This window comes from Ranitomeya imitator, chromosome 4, assembly GCF_032444005.1.
Source record: "Ranitomeya imitator isolate aRanImi1 chromosome 4, aRanImi1.pri, whole genome shotgun sequence".
In the NCBI taxonomy this organism is placed as follows: domain Eukaryota; kingdom Metazoa; phylum Chordata; class Amphibia; order Anura; family Dendrobatidae; genus Ranitomeya; species Ranitomeya imitator.
The window spans coordinates 454282485-454300600 of record NC_091285.1 but is presented as its reverse complement, the minus strand read 5'-3'; the positions used below and the strand labels follow the sequence as shown (position 1 = coordinate 454300600).

Genomic DNA, 18116 nt, shown 5'->3' with positions numbered 1-18116 from the left:
AGCCCAAAACGGCGACTTTACAAAGGTATTTCGGCAGCACAGGTGGGGAATAAAGGCTCCAAAAATACACTAATATAAAGCACAGCTCTGCCCTTATTTAACGCTATTTTTATCTCATCTTGAAAAAACGGGGTGACAGGTTCCCTTTAAACTACTGATGTCTCAATTAATTTTACTTTCATTGGTATCTATTTTTATTTTTGAAATTTACCAGTAGCGGCTGCATTTTCCACCCTAGGCTTATACTCGAGTTACTAAGTTTTCCCAGTTTTTTGTGGCAAAATTAGGGGGTCGGCTTATACTCAGGTCAGCTTATACTCGAGTATATACGGTACCTATAACGAGAAAAATCAGGCAAACTGAAAATTTTGCAATGGTCTCTTAATTTTTGCCAGAGCTGTAGTATTGTTGGAACAGGTTTATTTGGTAATTAACTCATGTAATTAAAATGCACATTTCTATATAGTACCTGACACCTGTGCTATTCCAGTCTTTGCTCCTTGTAGCCTAACCCACAGGAAACGCTTTTTACATTTGTCTAAAGAGCAGCGGGCATGTCCTGTTCTCCCTGAGCTTGTCAGCAGTATTTACTTATGCCTATTTTTCCATTATTTCCCAAAATGCACTGCATTATACTATTTACCCACAGTACACACTTCTGCTTACCTTTCACTTAAGTCTGCTAAGAGTAATTGGACCACTAGCGAACAACAGTCCGAGTACTCTGATCAGACTTTGATTGATTGATTGATCAGAGTGGCAACATTTTTTCTCGAACGTCAAGAGAAGGTAAAAAAGTTTCTCCATCTTCTCCATGCTGTCAGTCCGTGAAAATGAACCACACTCGGATGTCATCCTAGTGCAGTCTGATTTTTTTCAAAGACCCATAGACATGCTTTGCCAATTTTGATCCAACATTCAGATGAAAATCAGACATGTCTCTGATTTTTCCCATGTAACACTTGGCCCCACAGACTATCATAGTCAAACACCAAGGGATAGTCCAAAGTAGTGTTCTCGTGAGCCTGCGACTGAGAAGCATCGCAAGAGACACTCTGGTCAGGGCTGATGCAACTGAACAGCAAAGAAGAAATCCTTCAGCAATGATGGGTGAGTATAAAACTTGATGTTTTTCCAGCATGCTAAAAGCAGGGAAATGCAGGCAAATCCACGGCGATTAGTCTAACCTACGCCTTTCGGTGTAATGCCTTATTCATGTTATCATGAATGAGGTATTACATCGAAAAGCATAGGTTAGACTAATCCATCATCGCTGGAGGATTCCTTCTGTGCTGTTTGATAGAACATCAGTCCTGTGCATGAGCCCTTACAGTGAGTGTTTACTGTGAGCACAGAAAAGGGGGGATATCAGAGGGCAAGAGGATTATCGGTGATAAGGGACACAGAACACAATGCCAAGTCTTGGGTTAGGAGAGAAAGTTAGAACTGCTCAGCTGATCTGATATGAAAAAAAAACTAGCAGGCTATTGAACATAACAAGTGATGGCTGATAACTGGTATATATAAATCCAGGCGTTATTACAGTCCAGCAACTTTTACTGTGTACTGTGGAGAGACTGAGGCTCAAAGGTCCAGTGAGTAGGCTAATAAATGATTGACAGTCTTCCCTGTATGCACATCCATACATAGATGGCTGTCATTCACAGATTGAGACCACCCAAATGAGCTACAAACCTAGAATGGGCAGGGATTTAAGGTAAGAAATGAATATGACAGGCAGCTTCTCCTAGTCTATAACATATAGCTGACAGATCAGACTGCTTGTTAACGTGACAAATTCCCTTCCAACATTTTGAAATCCCACATGCCTCATCCTACTGTCAGGCACCTTCATATTATTATTATTTATTTATATAGCACCATTAATTCCATGGTGGTGTACATGAGAAAGGGGTTACGTCAGGGGTGTCAAACTGCATTCCTCTAGGGCCTCAGACCATGCGTGTTTTCAAGATTTCCTTTGCATTACACAAGGTGCTGGAATCATTCTCTGCAGGTGATTAAATTATCACCTGTGCAATACAAGGAAATCCTGAAAACATGACCTGTTTGCGGCCCTCGAGGAATGCAGTTTGACACCCCTGGGTTACGTACAGAGTTATAGATATCATTTACAGTAAACAAATTTACAGTGACAGACCGGTACAGAGGGGAGAGGACCCTGTCCTTGCGGACTTACGCTCTGCTGACTTACATTCATACAGTACATATTAAACATTTAACTGATAGGTATGATCAAGTGTTGACACAAACAAACGGAGATCAATGCAGCGCTCCTAGTCGTAGTGTGAGACTTATCAATGTTTTAATTTCGGGCACAGAATGGGAGGCTTCGGCTGCAGCCAGTTGTCTTACTGCCAGGCACAGGTCAGTGGGGGGGAAGGGTTGGGAGCCTGGTTGAGAACCTGACACACGAAGAGAAGATTTCTTTATATATTGTATTGACCAGTTTTAATTGTAATATTATGTTACATGTGCAATTTGTATTAATCCATATATTCACACAATAAATTATCTAATTACTGATTTTATTTCATAAATTCAAAATAGACAAGGAGTACAGTAATTTTCGAGATGAGATATTCAGGAGGAAAGCGTGGGAGGCAACATGGCAGAAAGTACAGAAACACAATCAACTGGCCGATCAGGGATTATCCAGATACAGAATGGCCATGAATAAGTTTGCTGACATGGTGAGTTTATAAAAGTAGCCTAAAACAATGTAAAACGTATTAAAAGGTTTTTTTTAGGTTGGTCATCAGTATCAGATCATTAGCAGCCTGGCTGATACCTCCAGAGATCAGCTTTATGCAGTTACTGTGGCAGCTAGATATACAGGATATATTGTATAGTGCCTGAACTGCACAGGTCCATACAATGTGTAGTGGCTGCAAACAGCTGCAGTACAACACAATGGCCAATACACACTGCAGAGAGCAGTGTTGTTGTTGATCTGTTTATGTACATCCAACCGTCTTGAGAGCTGCGTTAGACCTCCACAAGTCTGATATTGATGACTCACCCTTTGGTCATAAATATCTAAGCCCTGAAAATCTCATTTAAGTAGATAAAGAAGAAGCATAGAATTTACAGAACTATGCACTTATGACCTTATGTTGCCTGGCTTACAGTTTGCCTAGGAACTTTACCTAGTCATAAACTTGCACATATTATTATTATTATTTATTTTTATAGCGTCGTTTATTCCATGGTGCTTTACACGTAAGGAGGGGTATACATAATAAAAACAAGTACAATAATCTTAAACAATACAAGTCATAACTGGTACAGGAGGAGAGAGGACCCTGACCGCGAGGGCTCACAATCTACAAGGGATGGGTGAGGATGCAGTAGGTGAGGATAGTGCTGGTCATGCAGAGGTTTGGTTGATCGGTGGTTACTGCAGGTTGTAGGCTTGTCGGAAGAGGTGGGTCTTCAGGTTCTTTTTGAAGGTTTCGATGGTAGGCAATAGTCTGATATATTGTGGTAGAGGGTTCCAGAGTAGGGGTGATACGCGAGAGAAATCTTGTATACGATTGTGGGAAGCGGAGATAAGAGGGGAGTAGAGAAGGAGATCTTGTGAGGATCAGAGGTTGCGTGTAGGTAAGTACCTGGAGACGAGATATAGCTTTTCCTCCTGGTGAATGCTAATAGAAAGTCTATAGAATGTGTGCCCATATTAGAGTAGAGTGTAACAGTTCCTGAACGCTGCTGCTGGCATTTCTGCATGGATTCCCTTACTTCTCTATGCAGGTACACTGACATGCTTACCGCTCCGGCCAAACGGGGTGTCATCTGGTGTGCTCCCTGGGTCTCTGTGTTCCCAGCGGCGCACACCTGCTTCCCTGTTCCTAAAGGGCCAGCACACGCACCTACAAGATAGCTCCCACCCAATAGCTGGGAGCCTGTTGTGAGTTCTGTTTTCGGGCTCCCTCTGGTGGTTACTGATGGTACTGGGTGACTTGTGTTCTCTGCGGTCTCTGGTGTCCACCTGTTCCATCAGGTTATGGGAGTTTCCTATTTAACCTGGCCTTTTTGTCATTTCCTCGCCGGCTATCAATGTAATCAGCGTGTCTTTTTACCTCTGCTCCCTGCGTCTGTTATCTTCAGGACAAGCTAAGTTTTGATTTTCCTGTTCCACGTTTTGCTTTATTTTTGTCTTAGTCCAGCTTGCTGATATGTGATTCCTTGCTGCTGGCTGCTCTAGTGGGCTGAAATTACTCCTCATGTTCCATGAGTTGGCACATGAGTTCAAGTAATTTCAGGATGGTTTTTTGAAGGGTTTTTCGCTGACCGCGCAGTTCACTTTTGTATCCTCTGCTATCTAGCTTTAGCGGGCCTCATTTTTGCTGATTCTATTTTCATAACTACGTATGTGCTTTCCTCTCATTTCACCGTTTATTACATGTGGGGGGCTGCTATTTCTGTGGGGTGTTTCTCTGGAGGCAAGTGAGGTCTGTGTTTCCTCTAATAGGGGAAGTTAATCCTTCGGCTGGCGCGAGACGTCTAGGAATCATCGTAGGCACGTTCCCCGGCTACTGCTAGTTGTGTGTTTAGGTTCAGGATCGCGGTCAGCTCAGGTTCCAATACCCTAGAGCTTGTTTTGTTTTTGTGCTTGTCCTTTTGTGATCCCCTGCCATTGGGATCATGACAGTATAGCCGGCCATAAAGAATTGGTCATCGTTTTGGCTGAAGCAGGAGGAAAAGTAGTCTGAGGAAGTTTTTTTTTTTTTTTTTGTTTTCCCCTCCTCAGTGTTTGCTGCCTAGCCTTAATTGCAGCTTGGCTGTTTTTTTTCCTCCTCTTAATCCTTGAATGGCTCTGACCTCAGCTGTTTATCATGAACGTCCAGAGTTTGGCTTCCAGCCTGAATAATCTTGCTGCTAAGGTTCAAAATATACAAGATTTTGTTGTACATACGCCTATGTCTGAACCTAGAATTCCTATCCCAGAGTTTTTTTCTGGAGATAGATCTAGTTTTCTGAATTTTAGGAACAATTGCAAGTTGTTTCTTTCTTTGAAATCTCGCTCCTCTGGAGACCCTGCTCAGCAGGTCAAGATTGTTATATCTTTCCTGCGGGGTGACCCTCAGAATTGGGCATTTGCATTGGCACCAGGGGATCCTGCGTTGCTCAATGTGGATGCGTTTTTTCTGGCATTGGGTTTGCTCTATGAGGAACCTAACCTAGAGATTCAGGCTGAAAAAGCTTTATTGGCTCTCTCTCAGGGGCAAGATGAAGCAGAAATATATTGTCAGAAATTTCGGAAATGGTCGGTGCTTACTCAGTGGAATGAGTGCGCTCTGGCTGCAAAATTTAGAGATGGCCTTTCTGAGGCCATTAAAGATGTTATGGTGGGGTTCCCGGCGCCTACAGGTCTGAATGAGTCCATGACTATGGCTATTCAGATTGATCGGCGTTTACGGGAGCGCAAACCTGTGCACCATTTGGCGGTGTCTTCTGAACAGGCACCTGAGATAATGCAATGTGATAGAATTCAGTCCAGAAGTGAACGGCAAAATTATAGGCGGAAAAATGGATTGTGTTTTTATTGTGGTGATTCAGCTCATGTTATATCAGCATGCTCTAAACGCACAAAAAAGGTTGATAAGTCTGTTGCCATTGGTACTTTACAGTCTAAGATCATTCTGTCTGTGACTCTGATTTGTTCATTATCATCCATTTCCGTCGATGCCTATGTGGATTCAGGCGCTGCCCTTAATCTTATGGATTGGTCATTTGCCAATCACTGTGGGTTTAGTCTGGAACCTCTGGAAGTTCCTATTCCTTTGAAAGGAATTGACTCTACACCTTTGGCTATGAATAAACCTCAGTACTGGACACAAGTGACCATGCGTATGACTCCCGTTCATCAGGAGGTGATTCGCTTCCTGGTACTGTATAATTTACATGATGTCTTAGTGCTTGGTCTGCCATGGTTACAAACTCATAACCCAGTCCTAGACTGGAAAACAATGTCTGTGTTAAGCTGGGGATGTCAGGGGGTTCATGATGATGCATCTCCGATTTCTATCGCTTCATCTACTCCTTCTGAGGTTCCGGTATTTTTGTATGATTATCGGGAGGTTTTTTTAGGAGCCTAAGCTCAGTTCGCTTCCTCCTCACAGGGATTGCGATTGTGCTATAGATTTGATTCCTGGCAGTAAATTCCCTAAATGTCGTTTGTTCAATCTGTCAGTGCCAGAGCATACTGCTATGCGGAATTATGTTAAGGAGTCCTTGGAAAAGGGACATATCCGTCCATCTTCGTCCCCTTTGGGAGCAGGTTTTTTTTTCGTGGCCAAAAAAGATGGTTCCTTGAGGCCTTGCATAGATTATCGTCTTTTGAATAAGATTACAGTCAAATATTAGTATCCTTTGCCATTGTTGACTGATTTGTTCGCTCGCATTAAGGGGGCTAAATGGTTCACTAAGATTGATCTTCGGGGTGCGTATAATCTTGTGCGGATAAGGCAGGGTGATGAGTGGAAAACCGCATTTAATACGCCTGAGGGCCATTTCGAGTATTTGGTGATGCCTTTTGGACTTTCTAATGCTCCTTCTGTCTTCCAGTCTTTTATGCACGATATTTTCCGTGAATATCTGGATAAATTTATTATCATGTATTTGGATGATGTTTTGGTTTTTTCTGATGACTGGGAGTCTCATGTTCAGCAGGTCAGGAAGGTGTTTTAGGTCCTGCGGGCCAATTCTTTGTTTGTAAAGGGTTCTAAATGTCTCTTTGGAGTCCAGAAGATTTCCTTTTTGGGGTATATTTTTTCCCCTTCTACTATTGAGATGGATCCCGTCAAGCTTCAGGCTATTTGTGACTGGACGCAGCCTACATCTCTTAAGAGTCTACAGAGTCTACAGAAGTTCTTGGGCTTTGCTAATTTTTATGGTCGCTTCATAACTAATTTTTCTAGTGTTGTTAAGCCTTTGACGGATTTGACTAAGAAGGGTGCTGATGTTACTGATTGGTCTCCTGCGGCTGTGGAGGCCTTTCAGGAACTTAAGCGCCGGTTTTCTTCTGCTCCTGTGTTGCGTCAGCCAGATACGTCGCTTCCTTTTCAGGTTGAGGTTAATGCTTCCGAGATCGGAGCGGGGGCGGTTTTGTCACAGAGAAGCTCCGATGGCTCAGTGATGAAGCCATGTGCGTTCTTTTCTAGAAAATTTTCGCCCGCTGAACGGAATTATGATGTTGGTAATCGGGAGCTTTTGGCCATGAAGTGGGCATTTGAGGAGTGGCGTCATTGGCTTGAGGGTGCTAGACATCGTGTGCTGGTCTTGACTGATCACAAAAATTTGATGTACCTTGAGTCTGCCAAGCGTCTGAATCCTAGACAGGCTCGTTGGTCACTGTTTTTCTCCCGTTTCAATTTTGTGGTTTCATACCTGCCAGGTTCAAAGAATGTGAAGGCGGATGCTCTTTCTAGGAGTTTTGTGCCTGACTCCCCTGGAAATTCTGAGCCCACTGGTATCCTTAGGGATGGGGTGATTTTGTCGGCTGTCTCCCCAGACTTGCGACGTGCTTTGCAGGAGTTTCAGGCGGATAAACCTGATCGTTGTCCGCCGGAAAGACTGTTTGTTCCGGATAATTGGACCAGTAGAGTCATCTCCGAGGTCCATTCTTCTGTGTTGGCAGGTCATCCTGGAATATTTGGTACTAGAGACTTGGTGGCCAGGTCTTTTTGGTGGCCTTCCTTGTCGAGGGATGTGCGTTCTTTCGTGCAGCCTTGTGGAGTTTGCGCTCGGGCTAAGCCTTGCTGTTCTCGAGCCAGTGGATTGTTGTCACCTTTGCCTATCCCGAAGAGGCCTTGGACGCACATTTCCATGGACTTTATTTCGGATCTCCCTGTCTCTCAAAAAATGTCCGTCATATGGGTTGTGTGTGACCGCTTTTCTAAGATGGTTCATCTGGTACCCTTGCCTAAGTTACCTTCCTCCTTTGAGTTGGTCCCTCTGTTTTTTCAAAACGTGGTCCGTTTGTATGGCATTCCGGAGAACATCGTTTCTGACAGGGGATCCCAGTTTGTGTCTAGATTTTGGTGGACGTTCTGTGCTAAGATGGGCATTGATTTGTCCTTTTCGTCTGCATTCCATCCCCAGACGAATGGCCAGACGGAACGAACTAATCAGACTTTAGAAACTTATTTAAGGTTTTTGTTTCTGCTGATCAAGATGACTGGGTTTCCTTTTTGCCGCTTGCCGAGTTTGCCCTTAATAATCGGGCTAGTTCTGCTACCTTGGTTTCTCCTTTCTTTTGTAATTCGGGGTTTCATCCTCATTTTTCCTCTGGTCAGGTGGAGCCTTCTGATTGTCATGGAGTGGACATGGTGGTGGATAGGTTGCATCGGATTTGGAGTCATGTGGTGGACAATTTGAAGTTGTCCCAGGAGAGGGCTCAGCAGTTTGCTAATCGCCGTCGCCGCGTGGGTCCTCGACTTCTTGTTGGGGACTTGGTGTGGTTGTCTTCTCGTTTTGTTCCTATGAAGGTCTCTTCTCCTAAGTTCAAGCCTCGGTTCATCGGTCCCTATGGGATCTTGGAAATTCTTAACCCTGTGTCATTTCGTTTGGATCTCCCGGCATCGTTTGCTATTCATAATGTGTTCCATCGGTCGTTGTTGCGGAAGTATGAGGTACCTGTTGTTCCTTCGCCTGAGCCTCCTGCTCCGGTGCTGGTGGAGGGTGAATTGGAGTATGTTGTGGAGAAGATCTTGGATTCTCGTGTTTCCAGACGGAAACTCCAGTATTTGGTCAAGTGGAAGGGTTATGGTCAGGAGGATAATTCTTGGGTGATTGCCTCTGATGTTCATGCTGCCGATTTGGTCCGTGCTTTTCATAGGGCTCATCCTGGTCGCCCTGGTGGTTCTCGTGAGGGTTCGGTGACCCCTCCTCAAGGGGGGGTACTGTTGTGAGTTCTGTTTTTGGGCTCCCTCTGGTGGTTACTGATGGTACTGGGTGACTTGTGTTCTCTGCGGTCTCTGGTGTCCACCTGTTCCATCAGGTTATGGGAGTTTCCTATTTAACCTGGCCTTTTTGTCATTTCCTCGCCGGCTATCAATGTAATCAGCGTGTCTTTTTACCTCTGCTCCCTGCGTCTGTTATCTTCAGGACAAGCTAAGTTTTGATTTTCCTGTTCCACGTTTTGCTTTATTTTTGTCTTAGTCCAGCTTGCTGATATGTGATTCCTTGCTGCTGGTTGCTCTAGTGGGCTGAAATTACTCATGTTCCATGAGTTGGCACATGAGTTCAAGTAATTTCAGGATGGTTTTTTGAAGGGTTTTTCGCTGACCGCGCAGTTCACTTTTGTATCCTCTGCTATCTAGCTTTAGCGGGCCTCATTTTTGCTGATTCTATTTTCATAACTACGTATGTGCTTTCCTCTCATTTCACCGTTATTACATGTGGGGGGCTGCTATTTCTGTGGGGTGTTTCTCTGGAGGCAAGTGAGGTCTGTGTTTCTTCTAATAGGGGAAGTTAATCCTTCGGCTGGCGCGAGACGTCTAGGAATCATCGTAGGCACGTTCCCCGGCTACTGCTAGTTGTGTGTTTAGGTTCAGGATCGCGGTCAGCTCAGGTTCCATCACCCTAGAGCTTGTTTTGTTTTTGTGCTTGTCCTTTTGTGATCCCCTGCCATTGGGATCATGACAGGAGCCATCCTGTATAAAAGGCCCCCTCCCCTGTAGGGAGGGGCTAAGAGCAATATGTATCATTCTAGATTGTGAGCCCCAATGGGGACAGTGCAATAATGTTTGTATAGCGATATGGAGTTAATGGCGACATATAATTGAACAAAGTAAATAAATAAATTAGTAAGTTAGGTGCTCTCCTAGTGAGTAGTGATGTTCACTGGTCCTGGTGTGACCAGTGTTCTGAACCTGAAGTCCCTGGTTTTTGTGTGACCAGTTCTGAATCCATAGTCCTTGATCCTTGTAGGGTCAATCCTGAACCTGAAGTCCGTGATCCTAATGTGGCCAGTCCTGAACCCAAAGTCCCTGGCCCTTGTGTCGCTATTCCTGAACCCTGGCCACTCCAGAGGTACCAACACCCGTGCATCTGGATGTGTGCCTATCCGCGTATTCCGTGTATCCAGACTGCTAAATCCTGTCTCCGAATCAGCCAGAGTCCATGTCCATAACAGTTCTGCAGAGGATTCAGAACCTAGTAGACTGAACTGAGCCCAAGTCCTATCCGTGTCTGCCCCTTAAGGTAAGCAGCTGCAGTATTGGGGACTGCCTAAGAGTTAGTACCTGGTGGCTACCTGCAGCTAAAATCTGACTCCATCATCAGGAGCTCCAGTGAATACCAGGTAGCACCTTAACTACACTGATCTTAGTCAAGCCAGGCTCTGTGGCACCGTGGGTCCATGAACCATGTATACCATCTGCATGCATAACAGTTTGCTTTGGCTATGGGCCTCACTGATTCCCAGACCTCTCTATGCAAAGGGCTGTATTGGCAGTTGATCCTCTAGCAAAAGAACCAGGATAAGATTTTGTTTCATCTGCAGACACTAGATGCCCGATTGGAAGCCCTAACGTCTGTTGAGGCAGCCAAAGTTGCAGTACCTACGACTATGCCTATTCAATCTGAAGCTTATACTTCTGGAGTGGGACCCATTGTGTCTGATCCGCCTCAGTACTATGGGGATGAAAAGCAGTGTTGTGGGTTCCTAGAGCAGTGCATGCGGCATTAGGAAGTTTTGGGCCATCAATTTTCTTCAGATCGGGTCAAGATGGGATTCCTAATGACCTACCTAGCAAGACATGCCCTAGCCTGGCTCAACTCCCTATGGGAGAGAAGGGATTCTGTCACCTCGGACCTGCAGGCATTCCTGGTGGCCTTCCAAAAGATCTTCGATGAACTGAATCTAGAATCTTCTGCGAAAACTTCCCAGTTTATAGGAACAGACCAGACAGGTGATGCGTGTGAGGAGACCATCACATCTGGATCCATCTTTCCAGAATCCACCTGTTCCTCAGCCTGTAGAGGCAGCTACCCGTATGGAATCCATTAAGGTTGACAGTAGTTATCTGGCTGAGCAGCAGCCGGAACTAAGTCATGAGAAGGGATTGCGATATCGCTGTGGTTGTGTGGAACATTCTGACGGTCTTTGTATAGAGAATGCTAAATTCTAAAAAATTCCAAAGCCTAGGGCCAGTAGGAGAGAGTGTTCCTGGCGGGACTATTCCCTCTCCACCTGTGGCTGTGGCTGTATTCGTGGCAAGTGGAGGCTTTGTTTCGGTGGGACAGTTATTACCACAAGCCATGAAGAGTCGGTGTAAGATTCTTATCCGACAGCTCCAGAATCTGGTGAGGGTGTTGTAAGGTGAAGGATGAGCTTTACCAAAAAACAGTCAAGTTATTTCTAAACAACCTGAGGTCCAGATAGGAGCATTACATATGGAGAAGATCACCTTCATGTGCTGTCTGGTTTATTCCATCCACTTTCCTTAGGTTGTCCGAAGCAGAGAACCCGAGTTCCCATTCTAGTCTGGAGATCCCAAGAACTGGTTTGTTGGGGACAGTGGAGTCATAAGAAGTGAACAGAGCCCGAGTCCTATCCGTGTCTGCGTATTTGACCCCTGGGGTCAGCAGCTGCAGTACTAGCAACTGCCTAGGAGTAGTTCCTGGTGGCTACCCGCAGCTCAAGCCTAACTCCAGTGAACTCCAGGTAGCCGCTTAGCTACACCTCCCCTAGGAAAGACTGGCCCCATGGTACAGTGGGTCCATGAACCACGTGCGCCACCTGCGTGTGTAACACTTGTTGTTTTTAATTATTTTGTTCCTACTGTATAGAATAATTTTGGTACAGTCATATAAATTTTCTCATTTCAGACACCAGAAGAACGGTCTTCTAGGAAATGTTTTCTTTCAAATGAAAAGTCCCAGAACTATGTCCCTGTGCAGGATTTTTCCAGAAATCTCAACATACCAGAGACAGTTGACTGGAGAGATTCAAAATGTGTGGGTCATGTAAAAAATCAAGGTCTTTGTGGATCCTGCTGGGCATTTGCCACTGTAAGAAAACTTTTTAATGTACTATCAGACTATAGCTTAACGTAACATGATTTTTTTTTAGACAGTTTTAACCCCTTCTTGACCTTGGGATTTTTCGCCTTTTGCACATTTTTTTGCTCCACTTCTTCTCACAGCCATAATTTTTTTATTTTTTAATCAATTTGGCCATGTGAGGGCTTGTTTTTTGTGGGACGAGTTATTCCTTTGATACCATTGATTTTACCATATAGTGTACTGGAAAATGGGAAATAAATTCCAAATGCATTGGAATTTCAAAAAAAGTGCAATTCCTTAATTTTTTAACTGACCTGCTATTATGATTTTCTAGGTCACTATGAGTTCGCAAATACCAAACATGTATAGATCCTTTTTTATTTAGGTGGTGAAAAAAAATCCAAAGTTTGTAAAAAAAAAAAAAAAGGCACCATTTTCCGAGACCCATAGCATCTCCATTTTTCATGATCTGGGGCTGGTGAGCACTTAATTTTTGTGCAGCGAGCTGACATTTCTATTGATACCATGTTTTTATTGATACAATGTTTTCATAGCCTGCTATTGCATTTTATTGCAATTTTGTGGTGACCAAAAAAACGTAGATCAGGAGTTCTGATTTTTTTCCTCGTTAAGCCATTTAACAATCTGATTAATTCTTTTTATAGTTTGATAGATTGGGCGTTTCTGAATGCAGCGATACCAAATATGTGTAAAAGGGGTGATTTGAACTTTAAAATTTCTTACTTTTTAAATATTTTTTAAAACTTTTTTTACACTTGTTACCTGCTTCAATAGTCTCCATAGGAGACTTGAAGTTGTGATGTTCTGCTCACTTGTGCTACACATAGAAGGGCTTCAGCTCTGCTATGTGTAGCAGAATTGATCATCTGCTATGAACGTCGGTCACGCGGCGGCACTCATAGCAGATCGTCAATGTCAACCACAGGGGTGCCCTGCACCCCCAGGTTGCCATGACAACCCATCGGCGCCCCAAGATCATGTGACAAGGGGAGCTGATGGGTGGGGCTAATAAAGCACTTCTGTCGCAATCATGTAAAATGCCGCTGTCGGAGATTGACAGCGACATTTAACTGGTTAACTGCCATGGATGGCGTTAGAGGCACATGACGGCTGATCAGATCAGCTGTCAGATGCCTGAAAACATGCGGGCTCAGCGCCGGAGAAAGTATCAAAGCTTGGGAAGCGTCCTATGACATACCTATACGTCGTATGTTGTAAAGGGTTTAAAAACCTAAATGTTACAGGATTATGTGCCAAAAACTTGTGTGAATATTTTAATATTTTGAACCAGAGTTATTGTGTGTATTAAAGACACTTCACAATGGGCTAGACTATAAAAAAGCAAGCATGGTTAAAAAGTGACAACATGTCCTACAATATATTTTTGTCAGCGTCATTGAAAAAAATCATTCACAAAAATACATCAATTCCAAATAGTTGGGATGTTGTGTCAGATGTAAAGAAAACAACAATGCAATGATTTGGAAATCTCATATAGCAATATTTTATACATAACAGAACATAGAACACAAATCAGAACTTGAAAGTTAGACATTTTTCCATTTCATTTAATAAAATTAACTAATTGAGAAATTGACAGCAACAACAAATCTCAAAGAGTTTGGGACATGGTAAACCAAAGGTTGGAAAATTAAGTGATGCTAATGAAAACAGCTAGAGGGTTGATTTTCTATTAAGTCACATGATTGTGTACTAAAATAGCATGTTAGAGAGGAGGCAGAGTCTCTCATAAGCAAAGATGGGCAGAGGCAGGGGCGGACATATCATTGCTGCAACCTGTGCAGCCGCACAGGGGCTCAAAAGGTAATGGGGCCCATTTCTACACCCAAAGCAGGTGCAATTTTGCATTTTTAGGAGCTTTTGGGCTGCAAAGGGCCCCTATATTATTCTTGCACAGGGGCCCTCTTCTTCCTGTGTCCGCCAGTGGGCAGAGGTTCACCAATCTGAGAACAACTGCATCTAAAAGTTGTGGAGCATTTAACTATAGTACATGAGATCATCAAAAGATTCAACGATTCTGGAGAAATCCACATGTACAAGGGACTAGGCCGAATGTCATCATTGGATCTTGTGAGTTATGGGCAATCTGCATTAAAAACAGGCACAATTTGGTAGGACAAATCACTGCCTGGGCTCAGGAATGCTTCCAGAAATCTCTAGCATGCATACAAGTAGCCGTTTATCAACACAATCCAGAAAAGCTGCCGTCATATTTGGGCCAAAGCCCATATAAAATGCCTTGAGTAACAATGGAAAACTGTTTGTAGTCATATGAATCAAACTTTAAAACTATTTATGCAAATCATGTATACCGTGTACTGCAGACTCAAGAGAAGAGGGACCATCCAGCTTGTTATCAGCTCACAGATCAAAAACCTGCATCTCTGATGGTATGGGGTTGCATAAGTGCCTACGGCATGGAGCAGCTTAAACATCTTGTAGTAATTAAAATATGATTATAGGAGATTTTCAAATCATTGCATTCTTGTTTTCTTTACATTTTACATGGGTTCCCAACTATGTTTGAATTGGTGTTCTAATAAGCTTACACATTTTTAGTGATGATAGGGCTATAGTATGTGCTAATGTGGTATACATCAATAGCACATCTGTAGTAGAAATATGAGTATCTGTCTACAAATTCTAACACTGAGCTTTAAAAAAAAATTAAATACATATTGGAACTGCCATAGGGCAACAAAGCCTTTGATATTACTTTTTATGTTTAAGGTGGGTGTATTTGAGACACATCATTGTATCAAGACCAAAGAGTTGGTTGAATTCAGTGAGCAGCAGCTTGTAGACTGTGACCCTGGAAATAGTGGCTGCTGTGGAGGATTACCAGAGAAAGCAATGGCATATATTACAAGTCGTGGTGTCATGCAAGCCAAAGAGTATGAATATTCAGAGAAGGTAAGCTTTTCTATATTTTATAGATTCTTGTTAAAACTATGAAGATTGTTGATTATGGAAAACAAAGGGTCTATTGTTTGAACATACTCTAGGTGGATTTAGACACTGGAGACCACACAGCTAAGAAAAACCATGGGGCCCCTGTGTTGAGAAGTCAGGAGAATTAATATCAGATCATCCCCACAATTTAAAGGGGATTTCCAGGCCAGGGTTAACCTTGCACATGCATTGTAGAGCCCAACATAAACATTGGATGGTTGTCGGCCAGATGATGGTTCAACCGATTAATCAGCCAGCAAAAATCTCGTCTGTCTCTCCCATACACGGAAGCACTTCTTGAGCTGCACAATTATGTTTTCTCTATAAGAGAAATATAGAGGTAACCACGATCTAATGACATCATCCATCCTCCACACCCAACGGTTCCATCCTCCACCATTCTATTCATCAGTATCTGCACCCCAAGCAATACAAATACATGTGTAATCGAGTTGTCAGATTGAGGCGGAAAGGGTGGATGCATTGAGAGGGCGGTGAGATAGGAGCAGCCAAAGGGCCAGATGCGGCCTGCGGGCCACAGCTTGCCCAGGTTAGCAGTAGTTTATGCTTAAATTTGGCAGTTAAATGCTCCTGGCAAAAGGAGTTTACAAATATTATTGAATAGGAAAGTATCCAGCTCATCGTTAATTTTTCCTCTGCAGTCTGGAGCATGGATAGCGATTCTGCCACAGTGCAATAGTATGAAAAGGAAGGATGCATCATGAATAAGCATGCTCCAAGCACCTGAAACGTGTTGATCTTTTCCCTGCTCTAACATGAATTTTTACCACATATCCTTTAGTTTATACTTGCTTGATTAAAAGAAGACTGCTTGCCCATTGCACTGGATTCATACATCCTTGTACTTACAAATATTATCCAATGCAGTCCATGTTTATAATGATCTAGCAAAGTAGAAAAGAAGCCTGTAATTCTAAGAGAACAGAGTATCCCAATAATTCATTGTGCTAAACGAATCACATCTATAACCAGCCAACCAAATCTGTTTCTATATTGTCCAGCAACATCAATGTTTATACAAGCCTGATAATGCTGTCAACTTCAATGTGAGCAAATATTTCTTGCTGCCTGGAGAAGACAATATGGCGCTGGCAGTTGGATTTAATGGACCAATAGCAGTTGGGATTGATGCAAGTCATGACTTTCAGCTATATTGTAATGGTAAGTGAGATCTGGTAAAAGAAATCAAAATCAACCGCCTCTAACAACTTATAATTAAAATAGCACAAATCTGTAAACTTTCAGTTTGCATTAAGCTTTTCACATCATAAATTGATGAAATACTTAGGAATGTTTTCTGTGAGTGTAAACTATTCTGTATATCAATAGAATAATCCTTGTGAAATAAACAATAACTTATATTATGATTTTAGGCATTTTTGAAGGTGATTGTAGTCCATATCCAAATCATGCCGTTATTATTGTGGGATATGGTACAGAACATGATCAGAAGTCCAATGAAGATATAGATTACTGGATAGTAAGGAACAGGTAAATGCTTTCACAGAGGCCATACAGGATCAAGCAGTGTCTTTATATTTTAAGAACTAATGAATGTAAGGATATGTAAGATTAAAATGTAGATTACGGCATTGTAAAAGCAAGTTAATTTAGTAATAAAGCTTTCAGGGTAAATGTATAGGTGTAGATTACAGCACCTGGGTTCCAATGTAAAATCTGTGCTCTAGGCAGCCCTTACATAATAGTTTTTACGAGAAGACATTGAAGAGTCGCCAAATTTTTGCACAGTGTGAAGTTGCCTATATTTTTTCAATGTTTGGTGTTTCTATGAATTTCCCAGCCAACGCCAAAAAAATGGGTGGTGCTGGCTTGGCAATGCCCCACCATCTAATTCATTAGCAGACATGGCATACTTTAGATGGGAAATGCTACTCCAACCTGTGATTGGAGTAACATTTCTGGGGCCACAGAATATGTTCACACATTGGCCCTGAATCATCAAGACCAGCAATTTTCTCACCAGTTTTGATGAGGGCGCATGTAGGAGTCAGAAATCAGCAGCATGTGACAAGTGACATGCACCTTCATGCTCCACACCAGAAATGTTACTTCAGTCATTGAGTAAGTAACAGCAGAGATTGTCATGAATTAGATGAGCTATAGCGTCATGTATCTACCGCACCCCTGGTCCCACCCAATCTCTACCAAAAGTCACAAAACTTTTCAAAGCAATTTATGTCAGAATTCTGGTAAAATTCCTTTGATAAATCAAGGCCATTGCGGAAGATTGTGTTGCGGAAAGTTCTGCATTCATCTCAAGCAACCCTATTCATATGAGTGGAACAATTTTCAGTCACAGAAATTTTTTCAACAATATCTGCAGTGTAGGAATTCACTATAAAGCTTCCAAGTTCTGAGATATTGTGCATTATTTGACATCTTTCCAGACCTCGAGACGTAGACATGTAGTTGTTTCTAGCATCTTAGTAGTCAGCTTTATGTTTAGATAATTGTGTTATCAGCAGAGACTGGAGATTTGGATTAGTTTGCTTGCCTAAATGTAGACTTTTTCTAATGTCTTCCTTTCACTGTTTTTCCTACAGCTGGGGTGAAGACTGGGGTGATAAAGGTTATGTGAAGATGAGGCGCAATGTGAATGTGTGTGGTATAGCATCACATTCTTCCTCTGTGGACTTGACACGCTAATGTCTAAAAAAAAGATTGATCAGATCTATTTGACATACCATAAAGCAAATCCTTGTAATCGCAGCTACAGTACCTGTAATGAATCTTCCTTAATGCTTTTCAATACACGGCTACATTTATTTCTTTGTACATTTGTGATGAATTAAAAAAAAGATGCATAAGCAAACTTGATGTGGTCCTTTATTCTCAGAAACCATGGGGATTCCAGTAGATGGACCCCAAACAATCCTAAATTGATGGCATATTATACCAATACGCTCTCATTTTATAACATGAGGATACCCCTTTAAGGTATGGAGTCACGTCAGGGGTTTGTAGTGCTATTAAGCAGTGATCCTTAAAGGGGTTGTCTTGTGTAAATAGTGTTCAAAACTCAATAGAGCAAGTGAAAAGAAGTA

At 42.6% G+C, this 18116-nt stretch overlaps 1 protein-coding gene across 2 annotated transcripts in view; it reads left to right on the top strand.

Moving 5' to 3' along the window:
- The window catches only part of LOC138676461 (cathepsin L-like proteinase), a 32378-nt gene extending 14494 nt beyond the window's left edge, over positions 1–17884 (top strand). For both annotated transcript variants that reach the window (XM_069765782.1, XM_069765783.1), the window contains exons 3-8: positions 2572–2714; positions 11860–12042; positions 14809–14991; positions 16053–16212; positions 16425–16542; positions 17616–17884. In XM_069765782.1, coding sequence (XP_069621883.1) covers positions 2572–2714; positions 11860–12042; positions 14809–14991; positions 16053–16212; positions 16425–16542; positions 17616–17718 — 890 coding nt within the window. In that variant the 3' untranslated portion in view covers positions 17719–17884. The remainder of the gene's footprint in view (positions 1–2571; positions 2715–11859; positions 12043–14808; positions 14992–16052; positions 16213–16424; positions 16543–17615) is intronic.
- The last annotated feature ends 232 nt before the right edge of the window (positions 17885–18116 follow it).